The sequence below is a fragment of the Hydra vulgaris genome, chromosome 12 (genome assembly GCF_038396675.1).
Source record: "Hydra vulgaris chromosome 12, alternate assembly HydraT2T_AEP".
NCBI classification, from domain to species: domain Eukaryota; kingdom Metazoa; phylum Cnidaria; class Hydrozoa; order Anthoathecata; family Hydridae; genus Hydra; species Hydra vulgaris.
This window is the reverse complement of record NC_088931.1, coordinates 8,948,885-8,971,248: the sequence shown is the minus strand read 5'-3', so window position 1 is coordinate 8,971,248 and position 22,364 is coordinate 8,948,885. Positions and strand designations below refer to the sequence as shown.

Here is a 22,364-nt window from a genome sequence, read left to right as displayed (position 1 = left end):
TCCAGAAAACAGACGTCTGTTTATTACTGCTAGAAACAACTGTAAAAAGGTTTTGTCTAACGCCAAAACCCGCTATTCTCAGGTCATGAAATCTCGTATCTCATCTCAAAAATTAGGCTCTCGTGACTTCTGGAGAATCTTTAATAATATCAATAATAAGGGCAAATCTATAATTCCACCTCTCTTGTATGGTTCAGACTTTGTCACCTCACCTAAAGACAAAGCCGAACTGTTTGCTAAAAACTTTTCATCAATATCATCTCTTGATTCCACTAATTGCGTTCTACCTGATATTGCCAACAAACAGGTTGATCCATTGCTTGACATTCATATCACTCCAGCATCTGTATCTAAAGTGATTTCCTACTTAGACTCTTCTACAGCTTGTGGCCCAGACAACATTCCTGTTATTGTCTTGCAGAAGTGTTCTCCGGAGCTGTCGTCTATACTCTCAAAACTATTCAACAAGTGCTTATCAGAGTCTTGTTTTCCAGCCTGCTGGAAAGCCGCATCTGTTATCCCTATCTTCAAAAATTCTGGAGAGCGATCCGATTCATCTAACTACCGTCCCATAAGTCTTCTTCCTATCATAAGCAAGGTTTTTGAATCTTTAATTAACAAACACTTAATTTCTCATCTTGAATCTAATAACTTACTTTCTGACCATCAATATGGATTTCGATCTTCTCGTTCTACAGCTGATTTGCTAGCAGTAATAACTGACAGGTTTTATCGTGCATTAGATGAAGGTGGAGAGGTTAAGGCCATCGCTCTTGACATTTCAAAAGCGTTTGATAAAGTTTGGCATGCTGGTCTTCTCCATAAGCTTTCTTCTTATGGTGTATCCGGCAACATCTTCAAGATCATTGAATCCTTCCTTTTCAATCGTAGCATAAAAGTTGTCCTCGATGGACAACACTCTTCTTCTTATTCTGTAACTTCAGGGGTTCCTCAAGGTTCTATCCTTGGCCCTATACTCTTTTTAATTTACATTAACGATCTTCCAGATATTCTCACATCTAAGGTGGCATTGTTTGCTGATGATACTACCATTTATTCTTGTCGTGATAAGAAACCAACACCCTCTGATTGCTTGGAGGGGGCATTTGAGCTTGAAAAGGATCTCACTTCCGCTACAGCATGGGGCTCACAGTGGCTGGTGAACTTTAATTCAGATAAAACTCAATTTTTTTCAGCCAATCGTTATCGCAATAATTTAGATCTTCCTATATTTATGAACGGTGATGTACTCGATGAGTCACCTACTCTTCATCTTCTAGGATTAACTCTTACTTCCAATCTTTCTTGGAAACCATATATCAAATCGGTTGCAAAATTAGCATCTGCTAAGGTTGCATCTCTTTATCGAGCTCGCCACTTTCTTACTCTGGATTCTATTCTCTATCTCTATAAATCTCAAATCCGGCCTTGTATGGAATACTGTTGCCATATCTGGGGCGGATCTTCTAATGATGCCCTTTCTCTTTTAGACAGGGTTCAAAAACGCATTGTAAACATAGTTGGACCTGCTCTTGCAGCCAACCTTCAACCGTTATCACATCGTCGTAATGTTGCTTCTCTTTCTCTTTTCTACAAATACTATAATGGACACTGCTCTAAAGAGCTAGCGTCTCTTGTGCCATCTACTAAAATTCATTCTCGTGTTACTCGTCATTCAATTAAGTGTCATCCTTTTTCTGTGACTGTTCCTAAGTGCTCCAAAAACGCTTATTCGTCTAGTTTTTTTCATCGAACATCAGCTCTTTGGAATTCGCTTCCTTCATCTTGCTTTCCTGATTCATATAATTTGCAATCTTTTAAGTCGTCCGTCAATCGTTATTTTGCTCTACAATCTTCATCTTTTCTCTTACAGTAACTTCCAACTTTAATTAGTGGCTGCTTGCAGCCTTGTTGGAAGCGAAGATGTTTAAAAAAAAAAAAAAAAAAAAAAAAATGGATATGTTGAAAACATAAATAGCAGTGAAATTTCAACAGAACACATTTTCATTGATATAATAAATGACGAATTCTTAATTCAGCATGTTAACTTTCCAACTTTTCAACTGTCAGACACAAAGGTAAAGAACACACTGGACTTGATTTTTACCAAAGATAGTAACAGAATATATGAGCTCCAATCACATGAAATTCTGGGTTGTGCAAACAAGGGGCACTTAATACTTACATTTAAACTTGAATTAGACATAAACCAGACAAGCAGAACACCAAAATATAAATTTGACTACACCAGAGGAGATTACACAAAAGTAGACAAAAAAGTTAATTCGATCAACTGGAGCTTCTGTTTTCACAATTTAACAACACAACAAATGTATGATACTTTTATATTACACATAAACTATCTGAGTAATTTATATATACCAAAGATTGATGTTAATGCAAAACATAAACACAAACGAAATCAATGGTTTAGTAATAAACTTAGAGCACTAGTACGAATGAAAAAAGATCTAAGATACATAAATCTAGCAAACAAATGGAAAGATGCAGTACAAGTCAATGCGTACAAAACAATAACAAAATTAGTATCCAAAGAAGCCATATTAGCTAGAAAAGATTATGAAAGAAACCTGATTATAAAATCAAAATCTAATCCAAAACTTATTTTTAAATACGTAAACAGTCAGAGGAACACTAAGCAATCAATAAAAGCCATTTTGAATTCTAATGGTACTGTAACAAATGAACAAAGTGAGATCGCAGATATTCTAAACGACCAGTTTCACAGCGCCTTTGTAAACGAAAGCAGCATTATGCCAGAAGTAGCAGATAAACTAATAAGTTGCACACTTGATCTAAACGATAATTTTATTGACTACATAGATATTCAGAATCGTCTTGAAAAATTAAATACAGACAAAGCTTGCAGTGTGGATAATTTACATCCTATTTTATTAAAGCATTGTGCAAAATCATTGGCACTACCACTTACATTAATCTACAAATCATCTTACAATACAAGTAACCTTCCTCTACAATGGCGCGCAGCAAATGTGACTCCAATTTTAAAAAAGGATGTAAGCTAAACGCATTCAACTACAGACCTGTGTCAATCACATCAATAGCATGTAAAGTATTTGAAGGAGTTATAAGAAATGAAATGCAAAATTTTTTTGACAACCATAATATAATCTCAAAATGCCAACATGGCTTCGTAAAACGGAGATCGTGTACAACAAATCTTTTAGAGACACTTGATTTTATCACACAGAAACTAGCAAAAAACATACCAGAAGATGTTATAATGCTAGATTTTGCGAAAGCATTTGATACCGTGCCACACAAGCAACTTTTATTAAAGTTGAATGCTTATGGAATAAAAGGAAAATTTTTGAACTGGATTGAGGCATTTCTGAATAATCGAATTCAAAGAGTTGTCCAGGGTGAAGTGGTGTCAACATTGAAAAAGTATCAAGTGGCGTTCCACAGGGATCCATTCTGGGGCCATTCCTTTTCATAGCATACATAAACGACTTGCCAGAAAAAATCAAAAATATGGTGAAAATATATGCAGACGACACTAAAATCTTATCAGCTGTATATTCAATTGAGGACGCCAAATTAGTTCAAAGAGATTTAAATATTATAGAAGATTGGTCAGAAAAATGGTTAATCAAACTGAATGAAAGTAAATGTGTAGTTATGCAATATGGAAAAAACAACATAAATTTTAATTACACAGTAAATGGGTCAAAAATTAATAATTCTACGCATGAACGTGATCTTGGTGTAAATTTTGATACATCACTGAAATGGAAGAAACACATAGTAGCGTGTTCATCAAAAGCTAATGCGATAATGGGAATGATAAAAAACACTTTTGTCCATTTGGATCAGCATCTTCTCAAGCAACTATATACTACTTTTGTTAAACCTCTGATTGAATTTGCAGCGCCAGTTTGGTCACCAAACTGCAAAGGTGACATTGAAATATTAGAAAGGATGCAACACAGAGTGACAAGGATGATAAAGAACTTAAGAAGCTTGCTGTATGAAGACCGTTTACAGATACTTGGTTTAACAACATTGTCAGAAAGAAGGAAGAGAGGAGAGGAAGAGAAGAGAGGAGATTCAAATATTTAAGATTTATAATGAAATTGAAGCAGTAGACCTTTTAAACAAACAAGTATTTTTAAAATCATGCAGAGGTCACAGCAGAAAATACAGCAGAGAGCAAACCAAGTTTGTGCCAAGATATGAATTTATCATAAATAGAACTGTGAATTTGTGGAACAAATTGCCATTGGAAGTGGTCATGTCGGGAAATGTAAACATTTTCAAAAACAGTTTGGACAAATTTTTGGCATTAAAAAAAATAACTTAGAACTAACTATATATATATATTTTTTAATTTGTTCATTATTATCTTTAGTAAATTTTTGTATATTTTTAGATTGTCAAAAGCTGTCAAAGTGAGTTTTTAACTGACTCGCTGCTACAGCTACAGTTTTAAATACTACTACTTCTACTACTACTACTACTATATATATATATATATATATATATATATATATATATATATATATATATATATATATATATATATATATATATATATATATATATATATTTTTACACTTAGTTTTTTATAAAGGTGTGGTAAGTTAAGAATTATTCCTTTTTGTAATCAGTTTACTATATCAAAACACACTTGTGGACATCAGGTTATAAATTTTTTCTTATTGCTTATTATGCTACAATGCTTTGTAATCTTTTATTACTTTACATTACCAAAGACAATCTAAATCAGCTCTTGCTCACAATTGCTTTTATTTTGAGAGTGTTGTAAATTATCTGGGCTAGTTAAATAATCAATATTCTCAAACTTAAAATGTTTTAGTGATGTATACAATTTATATATGGGAATAATAAGGGTAAAAATGTGAAAAGAAATTAGGTTCTTTTTAAAAATAGTTTTCTTGTTATATAATAGAATTAATGGGAACTTAATTTGAAAAAGCTTATATCAAGTTAATAATATTCTATTGATATTACAAAGTAAATTTTAAAACTATTTCATTCTAAGGAATCACAGCATAGTCAAGTTTTACCATCTGTTTTATAGTTTGTTACAATGGCTGTTATTTTTAAATCTTAGAGTTATAAAAACCATTAGGAAAACAAACTAAATTTTTTAAACCTTTATTTTTACGAAAATATTATGAAAATCACGGATGTTTTGAGTTGTGAAGTTTTGTAAAAGTATAAGTACTATATTGTACAAAATCGGATAAAAAAATCATACTTTTTTTCTTATTATTATTTGGCAATTACTCAGTTTCACTTTCATTAAGGCGGCTTTCGACGGAGCGAATTAATTCGCGCGAAGCGAATATTTTCGCCAAAAATAATTCTGCGCATGCGCACAAAGATTTTTTTTATCGCTAGACGAAAAATTTCTCTTCGCAAAATAGTTGGATCGACTTCTACTTTTTTTGTAGCAAATTTTTTCGCTTGAAGAAAGGGCCAATCAGAACCTTTGAAATAAGCAAAAATGGCACATTCGGCATTTAAAAAACAAACACAACAAAATTATAATGGCCGACAATAGTAACACGTTTATTCAGTGGTTTAAAGAAAGAAATGTTAACGTTGATTTATTGGAAACTTTATTAAATGCTTCTCAAAATGAAGTTGCAATCACGAATGAAGAAGTAGTTGGTGAAGTAGACGAAAATAAAGAGAATGAAAGCGATAATTGTATGGCTGTTGAATTCGATATAGATAATTTTCTAGAAGCTGTTCGTGAGCTTCCAAGCTTATGGGATGTTAATCATCGCACATACAAAGATAGATTAGTGAAATTAAATTCGTGGAAAAAACTTGCATTGAAATTTTGTAAAAAAGAGGACTTCCTTCAGAAAAAGTTAAAAAAACTGAAAGACACACTAAAAAATGTTTAGATAAACGTAACCGTATGACTAGATCAGGAGCAGCAGCCTCAAACTTACCAAAATGTAAGTTTTTTGATCAAATGGCATTTTTACATGAAAAAAGTGCGAACAAACCAACAGATTCTAATGTAGATGTTGTTCCAGATTTTGCTTCACCGTCATTTTACTCACAGTGCAGTATTTTACCATTAAGTCCAAGTGTCAGTAGTTGTAGAAGTGAATTAATTATAACTGAAAATCGAAAAAGATTAAGCTGTACAAGACCATCCATTCCAAAATAAGCACGGATCAAAAATCAAAATGATGAGTCATTGTCACAATTGTCACAATCATTAGTAGAGTGTGACAAGATGATAAAAAAGTCAATGGAAGATGTCGAGGAAGATGAAACAACCCTATTTTGTCGAAGCCTTATTCCAATTATGAAAGAACTCCCAATAAAAGAAAACAGACGGGCCATGATAAAGATAAGAACGCTTCTTTTCAACATGAAGTATGGCGAGCATGAAGAAATTTAGAGTAAATTATAATATAAGTTATATATATATATATATTTATATATATATATATATATATATATATATATATATATATATATATATATATATATATATATATATATATATATATACATACATGTATGTATATATATACACACTTACGATAAAGTGTTTAGGTATATATTATTATATATATATAGGTTTATATTAGGTTTATATTATTATTATTATATATATATATAATAAATATATACATAAATGTATAAATATATATTATATATATATATATATATATATATATATATATATATATATATATATATATATATATATATATATATATTATATTATTTTATATTATAACTTACTCTAAAAATCTTTTTATTATATCAGTTGTTAACATTACTAACTTTGTCATAATAAAGTATCAGAATATAAAGTGTCGTAATGTTTTGACAAATAGTTGATAGCAACTACCCTTAAACTACATGGTTTACTATGGAGACTTTTTACCTTAAATTTATTTTTTTAAATCTACTTATGTATTTTATATTTGCTTTTCACCTAAATGTTTTTTAAAATCTACTTTTATATATTTTATATTTGCTAATGCCTTATTTTTATCTGTGTTACAGATACAAATAAAATAAATTATATGTAATAACATTCAAATGAATTTCTAAATGTTTATCAAGAGTATTAACATATATTTAAATCCAGAAACTTTATGGAAATTATAGAAATTTACAGAAATTCTAGAACGCTTTAGAACTTTTTAAAAAAAATAAGAATTGACGTGTTAACAGTTTTTTAAAGCGATTTCTTTATGATTTACTAAGTCTAATTGCCATTTGAGTTCACCTTCTGGTGAATTGAAGTATTCTTTAAAGTCATCTCTAACTTGCTTTGCATCTTTTGAGTAGTTGTTAGAACCTGATGACAGTGGTTGCAGTGCAGAAGAACATGAATTATCTTGCCTCCAATCACCTGGTCTAAACCCAGCAAGACCGTCGATATCAGTGTAATTTGTGGGGCAGTAGAGATAATTGTTTGCTGACCTTTTTTTCATTAGAAAGTTGTGTAAGGCTACAATCGCTTGTGTAATTAAAATTACTTTTTCGAGATTAGCAATAATTGGTCTGCGAAAAATTCGAAAACGTGATGTAGCAATACCAAATGTATTTTCTATAACCCTTCTGGCTCTTGAAAGTCTGTAATTAAATATTTTTTGTTTTAAAAGAATGTTTTGATTGGGATATGGTTTCATCATGTGCCTTTTTAAACCAAAAGCATCGTCAGCAACTAAAACGTACGGTAGTATTTTATCTGAGTTACCAATTTTTTCTGGATCAGGAATATTCAATTTATTATTTTCAATTGCATAACCAAGACTACAGTTATTAAAAACACTACCATCACTCTGCCTTCCAGAGTCACCAATGTCTACCATAGTAAATTCGTATTTAGCATTACAAACAGCTAGAAGAACTATGCTATGCGTTTTCTTATAGTTAAAATACTCTGATCCGCTATTATGAGGAGCTTGCATAACAATGTGCTTGCCATCTATTGCACCTATAGCATGCGGAAAATTCCACATATTTTCAAATTCTTTTGCAATTGTTTTCCACTCTTGTTTTTCTGATGGAACGTGTAGATAGTTTCTCTCTTTCAATGAACTCCAAATAGCAGCACACGTTTCACTAATAATCCTACTGATAGTAGAAGCGCTGATTCTGTAACTTGCAGCAATAGTACACTGAGCATCACCTGTTACAAGGAATCTAAGTGTTACGGCCAACCTTTCACTAGGACTAACAGGGTCTCTCATGGTAGTTCTCTGTTTTACAATGACAGGTGCTACGAACGAAAGCAACTCTTTGTAAGTTGTTGGAGACATGCGAAAATACTTAAAAAAATATTCCTGGTCGTGTAAACGTAAATCCTGTACTAACAAATGAAACTCTCCTTTCTGTAGGCGTTCGGCATAAACTTTTCTCACCCAAAATCGTTTTTTATTCTTTTTTTTTTCTCTTTTCATTTGCATCATATTTAAAATAATTAATTTTCTTCGAACTAACAACAATCTTCTTTTCATCAACATGTTTTCCAAAAAGCGCGCTAAAAGTTACGCTAAATTTACGTGGAAATTAAAACTCTGGTTCAGCGAAAAATTAGACACGAATTAATTCGCTCCGTGGAAAGCCGCCATAAAGGCGGCTTCCCACGGAGCGAATCAATACGTTTAATACGTTAATCAATACGTTTTTTGATTTTTGACATTAGTTTTGATTTACACTTACGCGCAAAAGCCTCTCTTTCAAAATCAGCGAATCAGATTGTGCATATCTTTGCCTATTCTGAGCCTGTATAGGGTTTCAAAATATGCTACCCGCCTCCTTCTTTTTCTTAATTTTATTTTTGTAAATTTTTATTATATTTCTGTATTTTAAGTTTTATAACGAATTTCTTTTCTTTTTAATGTAAAAAAGAGCAACAACAAAAAAATTAATTTCAACTCGCAACCATCATTAGTAGAAGTGAAATTGTACTTAACCTGTGACTCGCGAAGGATAAATTGATAGTATCTCAAAATATCACCACTAGATGGAAGCTGTCTTATATTTGATTTCCTCATTGGGTAATTTAACAGGTATATATATCTCAACTTTTCTGTATCTTTTCATTTTTTCTTTTTCTTTCTAATTATCATCCTTTTTTTAGCTGTTCTACCTCTTTTCTATATGAAGTTCCTGAAGTTCCAAATAATTAGTTTTTTTTACTTGATTTATAATAAATGCTACATATCAATAATCTATAAAGTCTTAAACTATTTGCTATTCTCTCTCATATCACATTTTTTTTTAAGTTTACGGCTACAACTTTTATTAGTGTTACACAAGAATTTCTGCTTGCAGAAAAAGTGTCTAATTGGAGTTATTTGTGTCCCAATCATTAATGATGTCTATTGGAAATTAAACCAACATTTAATATTGTCTAAAGCGAACTATATCAATCTTTAATAATGTTCGTAGCGAATTATGCCAATTGTTATTGATATTCTAAGGGAATTATTTGTGTACTAATTATTACATCATGTTAAACATATTGTGCTGGTGCATAGCAGATTATGATGTTTTTAAGTGCACAAAACAGTAAAACGCAGAAGTTATATTTATCACTCCTAGTCATTATAAAACATGAAAAAAGATTTTGGGAGTTGTTTATTAAATGAGAATCAGTAGATAGCACATTAAAATTAAAAATAAAGTATTTTTTTTGGGACATATTTGTGTACAACTTCCTCTTAGGGACGGCCCTAAGAGGGAGCTGTACACAAAGATTCAAACAATCGTATCTTTTTCAAAGCCTATATATTTTGCAATGTCAGACTCAATACTTAGCCTAGCAAGGTGTTTAAAGTCAATCTGACTTATGGTGGGCCTGAGATAATTTTTTACAATTTTAAGCTTGCTGAAGCCTCTTTCTCCTGATGCTCATGTTGCTGCTGCTATAAGAAATATTTTCAAACTGACACTGAAAAAATAACTAGCAATTTATGAAAAACTAGGTATTGCAAAATAAATGTTGTTTGCTCAATTTAAGATTATTCTGTTAAGGAATCTACAGCTATTGCATAGTACTTTGTAAATACAATCTGCAATAAACTCTATTTGTAAAAGAGGCAATGTACTCATAGTCTTTTACTCTTTTATTGTGACTTGGCTACTTTAAGAACGTGTTTCTTTTAAATAAGGTCCCAGATTGAAAGCAACTCTATTAGACCTATAAAATTTCCATTATTTGAGTCACCAATGCCTTATGAAGATCCCTGGAAAGCAAGGCTACGTTCTCCAAAGAAAAGGATAAAATCAATATTTCTTCTCAAATTTGATACCATTTATCCGATTCCACTCCAATTGATGGTTCATAAAAAATCAGTATTATTTTGAACTGACAAACGCTTTTCTGATTAACACTATGCTAAATACCATTTTTTATGTGAGTTACTCATTTAATGCCGCATTTAATGCTTTTAAACTTTAATAAACTTTCCGAGAATTTTCGATGATTTTCTTTTTTCGCCAATTTTAGGGTAATAAAATAAAATCCTTCAAAAATTACTTTTTAGATATTATACACATCTAAATTAGTTAAAAATTACTTTTAAATAAAAAAAATTCGACTCTCAAGCCTCGTGGTTCTTTCGATGTCAAGATACGGCTCTTTAGCTCCATGTGCATATATTGATATAAATTTAAAATAAAAATGTTGATAGCTCTTTAAAACAGAAAAATTTCGTAAATTGTAACTTTTGGTTCTTCCGTCTTAAAAGTTTGTTGACCCCTGGTCGGACTTGCTAGAGCATGTCTTTGTAAATATAAAAACAGTCTTTGAAGTGTTATGTTAAATTAAAATATGTTCATAATTTAAACACACAAGGTGTATACATTTTTGTCAACATCTTTTTTTCAGAGTAAGCCTTTGTAGTTATAAACTGAAAATATGTGCATAAGTTAAAAGTTTATAAACTGAAAATATGTGCATAAGTTAAAAGTTTATTAAATTTTTTTTTTCTGTACCTTTTACTTTTATTCTCTTTTTGTTCATGGCCGACGACACTAGTTTCGAAGTGGAGGGGTACAAACGTTAAAAAAAAAGGTCCTCCATATCTACAATTTTCTTAAAAAAAAAAAAGGTCCTTAAGGTGAAATAAATGAAGGAGGGGGGGGGAACGTGCCCTCACCGCCGGTGTCGTCGCCCCTGTTGTTTAGAGCAACATTTTTAAATTTAAATGGTTATATTCGCTTGAAATATGTTCATAAGTTGAAATTTGAAAAAACTTTTTTTTCTAAACATTTTACTTTTAATCACTTTTTTGTTTTAGTTGTAAACTAGTCTATAAACTAGTCTATTTAAAAATTTTTTTGTTTTTTTTTCCATTTTAATTTGATTTATAAGAAAAGTTACTTTCCCAGGCACCGTGACGGTTCTCGGCGGCTCTGATTATAAGCAAGTAATTGATATGCCACTAAAATAAAAATACGATCAAAGGAGAGACACTAAATTTTTATTAATATAAAAATAACATTAAAAAAAAAAACTAACAAATACCACTTAAATAAAAAAAACTTTATTTGTTACTTTATTTCGAATTATCTGATTTTTACGCTTAGCGCTTCGGATTTTGTATGTGCTCTCACGTATATTAGTAAAATTAATAACGTCAAGAAGAATTCTACTTATCGCTAATAATTTCCCCAGAGAATTTGTTAAGCAATCGCTAATTAAAGAAATTGTTAAAGACTAAACCTGTTAAAGTTGTTAAAGACTAAACCTGTTAAAATTGTTAAAGACTAAAACCTGGTTCTTAAAATTTAAACTAGTTTTTAACGAATATATTTATTGACCGAAGTTTATTTTTGTAACCGAGGTTTAACGAATATTTAGTAACCGAGGTTTAACAAATATTTAGTAACCGAGGTTTAACAAATATTTAGTAACCGAGGTTTAACGAATATTTAGTATTTGACAATACCATACGAAGTTAAACGAACTTCGACGATGCATATTCTGAATCAATGTCTAATTTAGTCTTATCAAAAAAAAAAATTTTTGGAAATTAAATGAAATTTCGCGAAAAAAAAAAAGAAATATTTTTTCAATCTAAAAACTTGTAGGTGTAGGGTAGTTTAAAACAAACTTGTACATATTGGATTGATTAAGAGAAAATTCTTTCTATTCAATTTCTTACTAAGCTAAAGTCATTACTACATATATATATTACTGCTTCATTTAATGAATGTATTACTGGTGTCACTAGACAAATTAGTGCTTCAATAAGTTGCAAATGATGTTGCGTTGATTTAAATGGTGTGTTACGATTTTTATAAGATTGAGTTTGTGTAAGTTGGGCTTGTGTAGGTTGAGTTTGTGTAGTTTGAGTTTGTGGTGGTTCAAATGTTTCAGCAAATTGTAATTTAGATTTATCAATTTTGTTTATATCAAGTGGAAATAAACCAGTATTTTGAAATCCTCTTATTACTTGTAACCGTGTAAATAAGTCATCATTGTTAAAAAGTTTGACTTGAAGATAAACAAAACATTCTTTTGCATAATACTGTTGTAATATTTGTCGCCAAACCTTTTTGACATTAAACTCCCACATTTTTTGGTTGAAGTATGTGCAAGTATTTTTTAGTTGTTGGTATAAATAATTTATTCAGCCATTGCATAAATTGTTTATCTTCCATCCATCCTGACGGTGAAGTTGTATATTCAGCGTTTGACGGACCACCGTAGCACCTACTGCTGTATAGACGCTGTTTTATAAGTAAATTATTGTAAAGAATAAGAAATCATAACTATAATAATAATAATAGAAAAAGATAATTATTTAATTATCTTTAAAAAGTTATTTAATTAATTAGAGGCGAATAATAGCTAAGTGTGAAAATTATTTGTGTTCAGTATTACCCAAAATATGACTTTTCGGTTATTTCGTGATAACGTTTTTCAGAAAACAACCAGGGCCATACCAAGGGCGGGGCCAGCCGGGCCGCGGCCTGAGGCGCCAAAATTGGGAGGGCGCAAAATTCCCCAAATTAATTAATTTATTTTCACATTATGAAACTAATTTGCGTGGCGTCACTTTTATGTTGATAAGAAAATTAATTAAAATTGCGCCTCCTGACGAACTTTAAAATAAAAGCTCATTTACCAAACAGAAGAGCGCCCTTAAACACTAAAAAGTTGTATTTTCTGAACATTATTTTTTACAATGAATCGTGCAAAAAAATTATCTGGTGCTGAATTTAAGAACGACAATTAAAAACCAATAATTATTTATAATATAAACAAATGATTCATTAAGGATCATATAAATTAATTTAACGCACACATTAAAAATTATTCTAAAAAGAAAAAAATAAAGACAAAAAGAACTTCGAATTTAAAAAAAAGAACGCTTAATTTAAGCGGCTTAAATAAAGAAAAACAAACGAAATGAAAGCTAAAGAAAGTAAAGTAAGCAAATAATAATAAAAATAAAGAGGGAGAAGAAAAGAAAAAAGAAAAAATAAATAATAGAAGAGCGCAATTAAAAAATAAAAAGTTGTACTTTCTGAACATTATTTTTTACAATGAATCGTGCAAAAAAATTATCTGGTGCTGAATTTAAGAAGAAAAGAAGAGACCGTCTTGAAAGTGACGCAAAACTAAGAAATTGTTTCAAGAAGTGGTTGGTAACAAACTCTTCTGTGGAAAAACAAATTATTTCAGAGGATATTTGCAATGAAGTTGATAATGATTCAACAGCTGAAGTTGCTGCTACATCTTTATTTACTGACTTAAATTCATATCATCCATTGGAATTAATTGAAGAGGAGATTTTCATTGGCCAAAGTCAAGACGAATTTGGACCAAATGATTCAGAAGCATAAGAAGATAGAAATTCTCAGCTTTCCAAACCAATTGAAATGGGCAACAGTTAAAGTTTTCTGAAATTTCCTCCTGAAATCTCAGAAATTTCAGCAACCTCAGGAGAAAACTTTCAACACAGTGATCCAGCTACATGGCCTAAAATGACAGATAAAACAAGGTGCTTTTTGATTCAGCTTGGGCCGGAGCAAGAAAAAAGAGAATTTTTCCCAAACACATTTTGTGACTTTGACAACAGAATGCGACACTTCAGCTCAAAATGGTATGAAAAAATTCATCCCAATGGTGAAAAATTTGTTCGCTACTGGCTACTGTACAGCAACAAAAAAGATTCTTTGTTTTGTTTTTGCTGTCTGCTATTTTCAACGACAAAAACCAACAATTTTTCAGAAATTTCAAAAGGATTTTGTGACTGGAAAAAACTAAACCCAAGAATTCCAGAACACGAAAACAGCAATGAACACCAAAGATGCTATTCTGATTGGAAAAATCTGGAAAAAAATCTCAAGGAAGGAAAGACCTTGGATTCTGATCTGCAGAGAGTTATCAACGGAGAGAGGAAAAAGTGGAGAGATATCTTGAAAGTGATTGTTGATGCAATTTTGTTCTGTGCCAAGAACAATTTTGCCCTTCGGGGTTCAACAGAAGTAATTGGAGAGCAAAACAGTGGCATCTTTCTGAACTTAATTGAGCTGATAAGCCATTATTATCCTTTAGTGGCTGAACACGTTGCATCCGTTAAGGCAAAGAAAACCACAACATCCTACTTTTCTCCTCGAATTCTAAATGAGCTGATTGAATTACTTGGGCAGAAAGTCAGGAATGAAATTTTGTCAAATGTCAGAGAAGCTAAATACTACTCTGTTTTGTTTGACTGCACTCCAGATGCCTCCCACAAAGAGCAGATGACTCAAATAATCAGGTATGTCCACATCACTGAGGAAACCTGTACAATTGAGGAAAGCTTTGTGGACTTCATTGAATCTCACGAAAAAACTGGAAAGGGCCTTGCAGCTGAAATCACCGAAAAACTGGAGAAGGATGGCCTGAGCATTTCTGATTGTCGGGGCCAAGGTTACGACAATGGAGCCAATATGTCTGGAAAATATAATGGCGTCCAAGCTCACATCCATTCTCTAAATGAGTTTGCAAGATTTGTTCCATGTGCAGCTCACACTTTAAACCTTGTTGGCGTCCATGCTGCTGAAGTTTCTCCACTCAAGATTACATTCTTTGGAAAAGTTCAAGCCATCTTTAACTTTTTCTCAAGTTCTACCTTAAGATGGGAAAAACTGATGAAAACATTGACCATCTCACTAAAGGGAAATAGTGATACAAGATGGTCTGCCAAAAAAGAAGCAATCATCCCACTACACAGACAAATAAAAGAAGTTCTTCAAGTTTTGGAATCCATAATTCACACTCCCAAGACAAATGCTGTCTCAGTTTGCAGTGCAAAAGAACTCATCATTCAAATTGATTTCAGTTTTCTGTGTTTGTTGGATTTTGGTGTCAAATTCTTTCTTTAATTGACCGGGAAAACAAACTGCTTCAGTCTAAAAACATTTCAATTGACATTGCAGCAAAAAAAAATGAAAGGACTGAAGGCTTCCATTCAGAATTTGAGAGATGTTGGGGTGGACAACATTATCAAAGCTGCTGCAAAAACAGCTATCCAAATTGGAATTGAAGGAGACTTTCCTATGAAGAGAAAGCGCAAAGTGAAGCAGATGGCACTTTATGAAGCTGAAGATGACTTTTGCCGTTTGTCACCGGAAACAGATTTTGGATCCCAGTGCAACCTTGTGTTTGACAGCATTCTCACACAAATTGGGTGGCGGTTTGAAGCTATGTCTGCAGTATCCTCAGATTTTGACTTCCTCAGTGGACATTCTCTCTCCAAAAGTTCACTGAACTTTTGGAGAGAGAATGTCTTAAGTTCATTAAGACTAAAGCCAAATTTTTTTTAAAGAGAGAATGTCTTAAGTTCATTAAGACTAAAGCCAAATTTTTTCTTTAGTCTTAAGTTCATTAAGACTAAAGCCAAATTTTTTTTAAAGAGAGAATGTCTTAAGTTCATTAAGACTAAAGCCAAATTTTTTCTTTAGTCTTAAGTTCATTAAGACTAAAGCCAAATTTTTGGCTTTAGTCTTAATGAACTTAAGACTAAAGCCAAAAATTTGTCTAAAATTTACAAGGCAGATTTAGATTCTTCAGATTTCCAGTCAGAAATGGCAAGCTTTAAATATCAAGCTGCTGCCATGATGGAAAACTTTGAAAAATCTAGCCCGATGGACATTTTGCAGCTCATTCATAAATACTCATTGACTGATGCTTATCCTAACACGGAAATTGCTATTCGCATCTTCCTCACCTTACCAGTTACAGTTACCACGTGTGATAGAAGTTTCAGTAAACTTAAGATCATAAAAAACTATTTGAGATCAACTATGGGCCAAGAACGTTTGTCTTGTCTGGCAGTAGTTTCAATTGAACATGAAGTGGCTAACGCACTTGATTTTGATGATATCATTAGTGACTTTGCCTCCAAAAAAGCCAGAAAAGTGACCTTGAACTGAAGTTTGTGAAACATTGGTGACAAATTGTTCTTTTAACTTGATGCGATAAATTTTGTGATTAATAATTAATTTTTTTTCATGTAAATATATATATATATATAATGTGTTTTTTGTATATTTTTTTGGGAGGGGGGCGCAATTTTATTTGCTTGCCCGAAGCGCAAAGTAGGCCTGGTACGGCCCTGAAAATAACAAGTTCATTTCTGAAAAAGGAATTCCAATTATCGTATCTTTTAATAGAAATATATCTTTTTACTTTAATGTTATTTTATTTTATTTCCAAGATTTTTACGTCGGTATTATAATAAAATTAAAAAAAAAATTAATACTCATGCTCGAACGTTTGAGTTGATATGAAAATTAACTCGAAATTTTTTTATTTTTATGCATTAGACAAAGCGCAAAGTTCTTCATAATATAGAACTAAAATAATTTTTAAACATTTTTTTAAAAACAGAATTTAATCAAAATTAAAAACATTTTCAAATGTGTTCAGTTTTCCCGCTGTTTAGTTTTACCCCATTTTACTCCATGGTTAAAGATTAGACAATTATTGAGGTTGCAAAAAAAAAAATTACTTCACCAATAAAAATTTTGTTTTTAGTTAAATAAACTTTTAACAAATTTTTTAAAACATCTTGTAATAATAAATGTAATATAAAACAGAGGTGAAACTAACGTAACCAAGGCAGTGCCCCGCAGGACTCCCTTCTGTCACTTTTTATAATACCTTTTTTTAACTATACTATATAAATAAAATTTTCATAAAAATAAATTTAAGTTTTAAATTTTATTTAAGTCAATAGTTTCTTATATTTGTTTACAAAAAACTTACATGATAACTCATTATTATATAGTTATAGAAAACTCATATCAAACGGTATTAAAATATATCTTACCCCACCGTTGCTAATGATACAATTGCCCACCACAAGCTTGTTCCAAACCCTTTAACAAACCACTGACTAAAATCTTTGTTATTTATGCATTCCTACAGCAAATATAGATGCAATATAAATTTGACGGTGGTGTTAAAAAAAAACAAAAAAACAAGTAACAGCACATCCTTTATGTTTACATTAATAGACACCTAATATTTACATAAATAATTACTAGTTTAGTATTGTAAGCAATAATATAGAAACCACTTACAACTAACCACACCAATGCTGAGAATAATACAACGAATCCAAAAGCAATAGATCCAACATGTTTACTCATTATGATAGCATAAAACATTTTATAAATTAGAGTTATTTTCTTTTTATTGACTATTACCCCAATGTCCGGTGAATTAAAAAACAACTTTATATTTAAATTCTTCATTAAAAGGACGTTATTATCAGGTTTCTTAAAAACTGGAAACCATACTGCCTTTTTGTCTAAAATATATTGCAGTTCCGCAGTACCATAGTTTGTATTTTTTAATATGTTGTAAAACTGTTGTTGCTGCGTAAAATTTATCAAGTTAAAGTTTGCTAGCTCCTCGTTTGGACTGCACAGGTCTTTTAATTTTTTGTAAAAATTGGGAAGAATGCCATCAACTGTGTTATTATTGTTCATATAAATAAACGGTTTTATTGGCCAAAACACTATTTGGTCAGGTATTATCATTTCCGTTTGATGAAACAACAGGAATAGTAAAAAAAAAGTTAACATGTTCTATAGTTTTTCTTTAGCAGTCAACACCTGCACAAAAAGTATATATGTATACATGTATATATATATATATATATATATATATATATATATATATATATATATATATATATATATATATATATATATATATATATATATATAATAGAAAAAACACAAAAATTTCATATTATAACTGATAACAAAACATTCTTTTCAGGTATCTATTAACAACTTATTTTTATGTACCTACAGATTTATTTTTATGTATTTATTTTTATCTTAATTTTTATGTATCTTACGTTTCTTCAACGTTATTTTTATGTATATTATATTTCTTCAACGTTATTTTTATGTTATTGCGGTGCTTTGCAATAATTTCTCATAAATTTAACGATTAAAAAACGAATAAAAAATCGATTAAAAAACTTGAATGTGCAACTGTTTTAATGAAATGTATTGGTTATCAATTGAATTATTTATTAATTATCTATTTAAAGTTGAGCTTTGCATTTTTTAGTTGAAAGTTGCATTTATGTTTTAAAACGTTACCTTGGAAATTATGTTTCCATCATGTTTGCATTTAAACTAGCGATTTTTTTATATTTGGTTTAAAAATATTTTTTGCTATATATATATATATATATATATATATATATATATATATATATATATATATATATATATATATATATATATATATATATATATATATATATATATATATAACAAAAATTATGTCGCATACTCTGAGTATATACATAAACGCAGAGTATGCGACAAAGTTATTATAAAATATATGGTAGCAATAAAGCAAAAGCCAAATTGACTTAAATAATTTTAACTTATACCAAACAATATATATATTACCATCTACTAAGAATAGAGATAAGCCGATTCCGAAAAATTTCCGATTCTGATTCTAATTCTCAAATCATTTGTTACGATTTCGATTCTATACCAATTCCGATACTTTCGCGCTTTATATTCCCTTTTTTTTTAGCATTTATGTTCTTGTTCTTTTTAAATTACTAATTTTTACTTTTTTAAAGTAATTAATGTATAAATAAATTAACTATTAATTATTAATTTAACTAATACACTGTTATCAATTAAACCAAGCTACGGAATCAATAGAAAATCAGCTATTTTTAAAATTTTGTTAAAGTTAATATCATTGGTTTTTGGCGAAACATTGGCGACTTGGCAACCTTGGCAATGAGAAAAGGAATGTTTGCATCAGTTTGGCGCTGAGATTTAAAAGAATTGGGGAACGTTTAAGCTCGTTGTAAATAAGATAAAAGTGGTTCTCATAACTTTTTGAAAATCGGTGGAACTGGTAGAATTAAATTCGGAATTAGCCCATATCTAGTTACCAATAAAAAATATAATACTTACAAAATTAAATTATATTTTTGAGAATATTTCTTAAAAACCGTGATACTAAAAATCATTTAAGTCTTTTGATAACTATATAAAATTGATTGATTTTTTATTTTATTTTTATGCCACCTTTATTACATTTATTTACATCTTTTTTTTAAAATTAGTGATATGACAGGTAAAAAAACCTAAGTCTTATTAACTAGCCCCGTTAAATTCATTTACATCTTTTAAAAATATTATTCAAAGAATAAAAAGTACAAGTACAAAGTCTTTTTACTAAACATTATTACTCTTTACATTTTTGTTAATTTATTTATACACTATATTTTTTGTATATTTATTTTATTTCCTCCTAATCTAAATGCAAAAAAATTTAAGGGAAAATTTCAAGATTTGAAAAAGGAATCGTATTTATTAGCAGAGGAGGGATTATACGAAATATTATAGAAAGTACAAAAGAATTTGATAAATGATATAATAAGGACCGTTGATTGGTATTTTGGCGCCCTAGGCAAGAATTAAAAATGCCGCCCTTTCTGAATGTGAACAAATTTTTTAAACACGGTTTTTTGTGTCACAGTTTAAATACTAGTAAAAGTTGCAATACTAAGGTGTTTGCAATACTAAGGTGTTTGCAATACTAAGGTGTTTGCAATACTAAGGTGTTTGCAATACTAAGGTGTTTGCAATACTAAGGTGTTTGCAATACTAAGGTGTTTGCAATACTAAGGTGTTTGCAATACTAAGGTGTTTGCAATACTAAGGTGTTTGCAATACTAAGGTGTTTGCAATACTAAGGTGTTTGCAATACTAAGGTGTTTGCAATACTAAGGTGTTTGCAATACTAAGGTGTTTGCAATACTAAGGTGTTTGCAATACTAAGGTGTTTGCAATACTAAGGTGTTTGCAATACTAAGGTGTTTGCAATACTAAGGTGTTTGCAATACTAAGGTGTTTGCAATACTAAGGTGTTTGCAATACTAAGGTGTTTGCAATACTAAGGTGTTTGCAATACTAAGGTGTTTGCAATACTAAGGTGTTTGCAATACTAAGGTGTTTGCAATACTAAGGTGTTTGCAATACTAAGGTGTTTGCAATACTAAGGTGTTTGCAATACTAAGGTGTTTGCAATACTAAGGTGTTTGCAATACTAAGGTGTTTGCAATACTAAGGTGTTTGCAATACTAAGGTGTTTGCAATACTAAGGTGTTTGCAATACTAAGGTGTTTGCAATACTAAGGTGTTTGCAATACTAAGGTGTTTGCAATACTAAGGTGTTTGCAATACTAAGGTGTTTGCAATACTAAGGTGTTTGCAATACTAAGGTGTTTGCAATACTAAGGTGTTTGCAATACTAAGGTGTTTGCAATACTAAGGTGTTTGCAATACTAAGGTGTTTGCAATACTAAGGTGTTTGCAATACTAAGGTGTTTGCAATACTAAGGTGTTTGCAATACTAAGGTGTTTGCAATACTAAGGTGTTTGCAATACTAAGGTGTTTGCAATACTAAGGTGTTTGCAATACTAAGGTGTTTGCAATACTAAGGTGTTTGCAATACTAAGGTGTTTGCAATACTAAGGTGTTTGCAATACTAAGGTGTTTGCAATACTAAGGTGTTTGCAATACTAAGGTGTTTGCAATACTAAGGTGTTTGCAATACTAAGGTGTTTGCAATACTAAGGTGTTTGCAATACTAAGGTGTTTGCAATACTAAGGTGTTTGCAATACTAAGGTGTTTGCAATACTAAGGTGTTTGCAATACTAAGGTGTTTGCAATACTAAGGTGTTTTTTATTTTCGAATTTTTTTATTTTGGAAATCAAAAAAGATTTTTTTGCGTGGCGAACATCGTGGTGAACAGACGCGTTTTCTTACAGTTAAATATTTTTTGAAATTTTTTTTTAATTCGTTAAATAAAAGTTGATATGTCTAAATCAGAAGAGTTAGTTTCGATTGCTATGATGAGAGAGCTACTAAATATTCAAAAAGAAACAATTTTGTCTTTTTTTCATGAAGCATTATCGAACATAAATGAGAGGTTTGATAACTTTCAATCTAGTTTTAAAGAAGTTCGGCGAGAACTCGACGAAATGAAATCTGGATTAAATTTTGTTGGCGATGTATTTAACGATAAAGCTAGAGCAGTTGAGGAAAAAATTAATAAAGTTCACGACGATTTATCAAATGTACGAAAAATGCAGGGTAAAATATCTTCTGACAATATTGAGTTAAAATTAAAAAGCGTTGATATTGAAGACCGTAACAGAAGAAACAATTTAAGAATTGACGGGGTCGTTGAAAATAATGAAGAAAAGAATTGGGAAATCACAAAAAAAAAGGTAAAGCAACTATTTAAAGATAATCTTGGTATTGAAAAAGAAATTATAATTGATCGGGCTCATCGAGTGGGAGTAGCTAATGATAAACGAGAGCGAACAATTGTCTTGAAGCTCCGGGATTACGAGGACAAAAAAACAATTTTGGAAAGAGCAAGAAAATTAAAAGGAACTAATATCTTTCTAAACGAAGATTTTAGTTTTACCACGCGAAAAATTCGAAAGGAACTTTTTGATCAGGCGAAGATACATCGTCAAAATGGCTATTTTGCAAAAGTTGTTTACAACAAACTGATTGTTCACGAATTTCGAGAAAACACCCGCAACACAGATGTTATTCCGACATGCGTAAACGAGTAAGCGTTTTGAGTATTTTCGTTTTTAATTATATTAAATATTTTTAAATTATACATTTTTAAAAAATGGCAGCGCTTTTTCCACAGAAATTAGATTTTCACAATTTAAATTTAGACTTTTTTGAGGACAACTTTATAAATAACCTATCAGAAGAAAATATAAATATTTTTCAAGAAACTCAAAGGAACTTAATTAACACACCGTATATTGATC

General features: G+C 30.6%; 2 protein-coding genes across 3 annotated transcripts in view; one reads left to right on the top strand and one right to left on the bottom strand.

Annotated features, from left to right (window-relative positions):
* The window catches only part of LOC105847490 (uncharacterized), a 33,259-nt gene extending 14,147 nt beyond the window's left edge, over positions 1-19,112 (bottom strand). The window contains exons 1-3 of one of the 2 annotated variants that reach the window (XM_065811456.1): positions 18,943-19,112; positions 17,587-18,123; positions 17,334-17,425 (exon numbers count right to left, since the gene is read on the bottom strand). In XM_065811456.1, coding sequence (XP_065667528.1) covers positions 17,334-17,425; positions 17,587-18,093 — 599 coding nt within the window. In that variant the 5' untranslated portion in view covers positions 18,094-18,123; positions 18,943-19,112. Of the gene's footprint in view, positions 1-17,333; positions 17,426-17,586; positions 18,124-18,374; positions 18,474-18,942 lie in introns of those variants that run through there. The other variant, XM_065811455.1, reaches the window with a different exon arrangement.
* Positions 19,113-21,383: 2,271 nt separating this feature from the next.
* Positions 21,384-22,154, top strand: LOC136087937 (uncharacterized). Its single transcript, XM_065811567.1, has one exon. It carries the CDS (start codon positions 21,384-21,386, stop codon positions 22,152-22,154), a length of 771 nt encoding a protein of 256 aa, XP_065667639.1.
* The last annotated feature ends 210 nt before the right edge of the window (positions 22,155-22,364 follow it).

Excerpts from the sequence above, each read along its gene's own strand:
- LOC136087937 (XM_065811567.1), top strand. The coding sequence starts at position 21,384 with ATGTCTAAATCAGAAGAGTTAGTTTCGATTGCTATGATGAGAGAGCTA.